This window comes from Austrofundulus limnaeus, unplaced genomic scaffold, assembly GCF_001266775.1.
Source record: "Austrofundulus limnaeus strain Quisiro unplaced genomic scaffold, Austrofundulus_limnaeus-1.0 Scaffold2347, whole genome shotgun sequence".
NCBI classification, from domain to species: domain Eukaryota; kingdom Metazoa; phylum Chordata; class Actinopteri; order Cyprinodontiformes; family Rivulidae; genus Austrofundulus; species Austrofundulus limnaeus.
Window position 1 is genome coordinate 14,838 of NW_013954749.1, and position 6,024 is coordinate 20,861.

The 6,024-nt window shown below is 39.9% G+C and overlaps 1 protein-coding gene across 1 annotated transcript in view; it reads left to right on the forward strand.

Annotated features, from left to right (window-relative positions):
* The window catches only part of LOC106510838 (protein argonaute-2), a 14,790-nt gene extending 9,130 nt beyond the window's left edge, over positions 1-5,660 (forward strand). Inside the window, exons 11-20 of the mRNA XM_013999564.1 lie at positions 344-466; positions 567-700; positions 871-1,055; positions 2,017-2,176; positions 2,299-2,389; positions 2,492-2,686; positions 2,770-2,904; positions 3,155-3,256; positions 3,370-3,569; positions 3,964-5,660. Of these exons, the coding sequence (XP_013855018.1) occupies positions 344-466; positions 567-700; positions 871-1,055; positions 2,017-2,176; positions 2,299-2,389; positions 2,492-2,686; positions 2,770-2,904; positions 3,155-3,256; positions 3,370-3,569; positions 3,964-4,072 (1,434 nt within the window). The 3' untranslated portion in view covers positions 4,073-5,660. The remainder of the gene's footprint in view (positions 1-343; positions 467-566; positions 701-870; positions 1,056-2,016; positions 2,177-2,298; positions 2,390-2,491; positions 2,687-2,769; positions 2,905-3,154; positions 3,257-3,369; positions 3,570-3,963) is intronic.
* Positions 5,661-6,024: the final 364 nt, after the last annotated feature.

The window sequence follows — 6,024 nt, forward strand, 5'->3', positions numbered from 1 at the left end:
CAGCACTAATGAAAGTAATGATCCGTTTTGGTAGTTTTACCCTCCTGGCGCACTTTCTACTTGGAATTTCAAGCTCYTATTTTAAAAAAATATGCATACTTTGTTGTAATCGTGACATTCTTGATGTACATAACCTGTAACTGTAGTGTAGTCTGTCTGCAGCATTTCTCTGGCAACAAGAAAACAAATAGAAACACCATTCTTAAAACCACTCGTACTGGAACTGTTTTCTTCAAGAGCCTGCAGAAGTGTTTTTAGTTCTATAATCAGCACCTTTTTGACAAGTTGTAGATTTCTTTCAGTAATTTAAAAAAACATCATTACTTTCTTTTCTTTTTACCAGATGAGAAGTGCCAACTTCAACACTGACCCTTATGTTCGTGAATTCGGAGTGATGGTGAAAGATGAAATGACAGAAGTGAATGGCCGAGTCTTACAAGCACCTTCAATACTGTACGGCGGCAGGGTATGTTCATAAAACTCTTGATCGATGCCTACGCGTTTACCCCAACACAGTTTTGTGAAGTTACATGCATTAATAGGACTGCTGGTATTTAAATTTTCAGAACAAAGCAATAGCCACACCGATCCAAGGAGTGTGGGACATGAGGAACAAGCAGTTCCACACAGGTATTGAGATCAAAGTGTGGGCCATCGCCTGCTTTGCCCCACAGAGACAGTGCACCGAACTTCTGCTCAAGTAAGTGAGATCCACAGATTATATCTGCTCTAGTGTAGTTTTCATGTTTGTGCTCCTAAATATGCAAACTTTAAGAACCATGAATTAGACTAATTAGCAATTTAAATGCTTGAAATGGAATTGAGAGCACTTTGAAGAAGGAGAAGTTGAACTTATTTTGTTGTTCTTAGGGCTTTCACAGACCAGCTGAGGAAGATCTCTCGTGATGCCGGGATGCCCATTCAAGGTCAGCCTTGTTTCTGCAAGTACGCCCAGGGAGCCGACAGTGTGGAGCCGATGTTCAGACACCTCAAGTACACTTACCAGGGTCTGCAGCTGGTGGTGGTCATCCTTCCTGGGAAGACACCGGTCTATGGTGAGGGGGCTATTTATAATGTCTTAACTTTGTCTAATCTAAAGACTCATCAAACATAAACACATGGTTGAGTTTCTCTTTAAAAGAAATACTAGCTTTGACTATCTGTAAACAAGCAAACATCTAGTCTCACTGCACTGTGACCAGATCTTGAGAACTTCAGCTTCATCCGGACTTTAATCAAGTGCCATTCTCCCATAGTTGGTAGTGTTTTGGTATTGCTGACATATCTCCACATACAATTAGAAAAATATGGCTAAAGATCAGAACAAAAGTGTATTAATTCAATTTGCTTTCCACTTTTTTCCTTTAGCAAAGCTATTTACAACCAAATAAAAAAACATTCCTTTACTTTATAAAATGTATGTTACATTTTTTTGTTGTCCTCAAACTTTGCTCCTAAAGTATCCTGGTTTTAACTAGACCCTGTACTTCACTTTGCTTAGTACAAGGGTCTGGACTTGATGCATAGACAAGTGATTCTTGCAGGAGGCGTGGCCTCTGCTGAAGTTTAAAATGATTGGATCAGTTGGCTGTGACGTATGTTGCTGTGAAGGAGGCTAAGCTAAGAAGCTAACCAGAAATCGCGTATGTTATAAACAACCCTACTGAGAGGAGAGAAGTACCGAGCCGAAAAATGAGAGCTGCTGCTTTGTCAGACAAATTTATTTTAATTTGGAAGCCTTATCAACACGGACTGGCTTCATTCTCTTCCTCCACTGCCGTATGTTAAGCTAACTAGCAGACACTGCACAGAAAGTCGACGTCGTTTAAAACTCCGCCTTCTCTTCTCTGATTGGTCCGGCTAAAAATCTGCCAGCGAAATCCATCTCAACAGGAGAAGTCCCAGACGGAGCAGTGAAGGGGAAACTAGAATTGAGCGGAGCTGCGTAGGAAGGCAAGGGCCAGGCTACTCCTAAAGTGGCTGCAGTCTGAACTTGAATGTCTTCTGTATTTCCAGCGGAGGTGAAACGTGTTGGAGACACAGTGCTCGGAATGGCCACACAGTGTGTTCAGGTGAAGAACGTACAAAAGACAACACCTCAGACTCTCTCCAACCTCTGTCTGAAGATCAACGTCAAGCTGGGCGGAGTCAACAACATCCTACTCCCACAGGGCAGGTCAGTGGGGATCCTTTGCAATTTGTCATAAAAGCACACTTTTAGATTTAGGCCAAAAAAAAAGGAAATTTCTACTTAGTGGGATTTTGTCCATAAATGCTGCTTTGCTTGTTCCTGTGAAGGCCGTTGGTGTTCCAGCAGCCAGTGATCTTCCTGGGTTCAGATGTGACTCATCCACCTGCAGGAGATGGAAAGAAACCTTCTATTGCTGCTGTAAGTAACTTTACAGAGCATCATTATTTTTTTAAAATGCATACATTTAGTAATTATTTCCAGAAATTATCTACTAACGTTACATTTCATGTTTCACGTCAGGTGGTTGGTAGTATGGATGCCCATCCCAGTCGATACTGTGCCACAGTGCGAGTGCAGCAGCACCGCCAGGACATCATCCAGGATCTGGCCAACATGGTGCGAGAGCTGCTCATCCAGTTCTACAAGTCCACTCGCTTCAAGCCCACCAGAATCATCTACTATCGAGATGGGATCTCTGAGGGCCAATTTAGTCAGGTAAGATCAGTGATAATAAAGTAAATGTCAAAAGAGAACATTGTTTTTTAATAAACAAGCTCATGAACTTGTTTTACACACAGGTTCTTCAACATGAACTGCTGGCAATTCGCGAGGCTTGCATCAAACTAGAGAAAGATTATCAGCCTGGAATCACCTTCGTGGTTGTACAGAAGAGACACCATACAAGGCTGTTCTGTGTGGACAGGAATGAGAGGGTCAGTATGATATTAACAGAAATTCAGATTTTTTTAAATTATTTTTTTGTTTTTTGTTTTGTATTTAACAGAATGACTAGGATTGCCAATTTAAAATTAAATTGTAAGTTTTGTACATTTTTAAAAAGTGTGCTGATATCAAGTTTGTTGCAGTGTCCTGTGGTTTTATTAAAAATGTTTCTCTTCTGTCTAGCAAACTATAGTTTAAATTCAGTCGCAGCTTAGCAAAACATTTTTAATGTTTGTACAGGTTGGAAAGAGTGGCAACATTCCTGCAGGCACCACAGTGGACACCAAAATCACTCACCCATCAGAGTTCGACTTCTACCTTTGCAGTCACGCTGGCATTCAGGTAAGAGCTGAACTGGGATCAGATCCTGGTAAACTGAGGCCTCAAAACTGCATTTAATACAGATTGTTTGTTGTGAACTCTTGCATCAACGTTCTTTGTTTTGTTCCTTGCAGGGAACGAGCAGACCGTCTCACTACCATGTTCTGTGGGACGATAACCACTTCTCCTCAGATGAACTGCAGGTCCTCACCTACCAGCTCTGTCATACCTATGTGCGCTGCACACGTTCCGTTTCCATCCCAGCACCAGCCTACTATGCTCACTTAGTGGCTTTCCGGGCCCGCTATCACTTGGTGGACAAAGAGCATGACAGGTAAGGATCTTAATGTGTCCTATCAGCAAGAAGGTCGCAGGATCAATTCCCAGCCTGGACCTTTCTGGTGGGTGCAGACCAGGCAAGCCATGATGATTGGTTGGGCAGTACGATGAAGATGAAGGCTGCACAGCAAAGCAGAGGATTTACAGCTCCTCAAGTGAAAAACATTATTGCCACAAAAACAGGAAAACTGCAGAGAATTGTTTTGCAGTTTCTGTTTAACTTGCTGTGGTTTCTGCAAACTTATTAGCTATTTTCTAAGGAAAAATCTGCAAACGATTGAGGCCATGAACTCTAAATCATGACTTTGTGGGGCTTCACTGTAATCAGGATTAATAAATGTACATCACTGTAAAATGTACACATTTTAATTTTAATTTATCCTTTTCAGTGCGGAGGGCAGCCATACATCAGGCCAGAGCAACGGACGAGACCACCAGGCCTTGGCCAAGGCAGTCCAGATCCACCAGGACACCCTGCGCACCATGTACTTTGCCTGAGAGCACCTCTCAGCCCCCAGGTTGGCGTGGGCGAGACCCCACAGATGGAACACACTACCCCCCCGCTGTCAGCTGTACAAATACGAGTGGTTTCATATCTCCCTCCCCAACAAACTAAACCTATCAGAGGCTCATAAGTCGACAATTGTAAGCCATCGATTTAGACTTTAGAAGGAAAGTTTAGCAGGAAGAGATTGGATTTACTGTTTGGGCAAATACTATTCAAAAATCACTTTTGAAAAGTTAAAGTTTGCACTCTTAAAGAAATTTTCACATTTTTTGGTTTAGTTACATTATAACAGTGAGCAGAAGCCTCTTCCATTCTTTTTATTTTGTTTAATGCGTCTCAGTGCTTCAAGCGAGAAGTTTTTAAAACGAGYCTGTTTTTTATGCCTCATATTTTACTCGTTTGACAAACATTCAATGAAAGTAAAGTGCACTGAGCAGGATGGGGTACTTCAAGGACAAAAGTACTTGATCTGATTTTTTTTTTAAATGTTATTTCCTCATCAGTCATTCTGTGTTGAAAAAAGTGCCATTTGGGACCATCTCTCCTTTTCGTTTAAATCTCATGAGCCCACTTTAGGAGTTTCAGTATTTGTCCTTAATTCTCATCAGTGGTCATTTTCTACTAAACCTGGGAACAGCTGAAGGGTAAATTCCTCCATATTTATTCATTCTGGAGACGTTTAACGTCATTATCTCTCTAACCCAGTTGTTAGTCCGGACCAGTAAAAAAACAAAAGCAAACTTGATGTCCTGGGACTGGATCCCGACAAGAACACCTTCCAGTATTCTAAGCCGTGCTGATAAAGACACAAGATGTAGAAATAACCAGGGGAACATAACAGAATATTTTTGTTCCTCTTTTATTATTTTTTTAAAGTATTTTCCCTTTTTTTATCTTTAATGAATATGCATGTAGCTGAGAAGTTTTTGACCTGTAGACATTTTTTAGTAATTGTTTTTATTTGACACACCTCAACCCCACTTTTTTTTGATTGTATATATTAGCAGAAAAGTATTTTCTGCAGTGTCGTTATGAGCGCGGGGTCTTTGTGTGGCTTCTATCTGGGCATTCGGTACAGTGGATTTAAAGCTGAAGCTTTTTTTTTTTCTTTTTTTACATTTAAACTGATCAAAATTCAGTAAAACCACCTGTATGTAGATTTTGCTTCAAGAACTGAGAGCAGTGGTCGCACAAAGAGCTTGAGGTTTATGCAACTTTTAGTTTTTAAAAAGTCTTTTTACTAAACCATAATTGTTGCTTAAAAAGAATATATTTTGAATAAGCTTTCAGTGGACTGCTGAAACATTTTAGAGAACTTTTTAAAGACTGGCCCACGTTTTGTCTAAAATTGACTTTGTATACAAGTTTTAAATGCAGATGTTCAATCTTACTAATGAAATTCATACATCATAACCTCCTGCTTTAGTTGGACTGCTATGTTAAGCTGGTGAATGTTCATTGAAGTGAATACTTTTAACTATGCATCACTTTTAACAAAGAGATTTAGCAGTGGGCCATCCCACATGGAATTGGATCATTTATAGAGGTAGACAATCAGGGCTTTGTGGTTTTTTATTTTATTTTATTCATTTGTTTTTTTCTTTTCAAAGTGTTCTGCGTMTAGAATTAGTGCTCATCAGCATCTTCATGCTATTATAGGTTGAAGTATTTATGTGGTCATTTTGTATCGTTGTGGATTTTATAGCTTAAAAAAATCGGGTGTATCCTTTTTAACAAAATCTTTCATGGCCAAAACAAGATTACCAATTTTTACATGATGATTCAAAGACAGAAGCACAAAAGGACAATTTTTGATTCGAGGTGCTAGACGTTTTCACTGTAAATCATCCTCACCGAACTCGTCCACGTGACTTTTTTTTTTTTTTTTTTTTTTTTTTTTTTTCCGTCTAAAACAGAAGGCTCTGCCATATTGTGTGACACT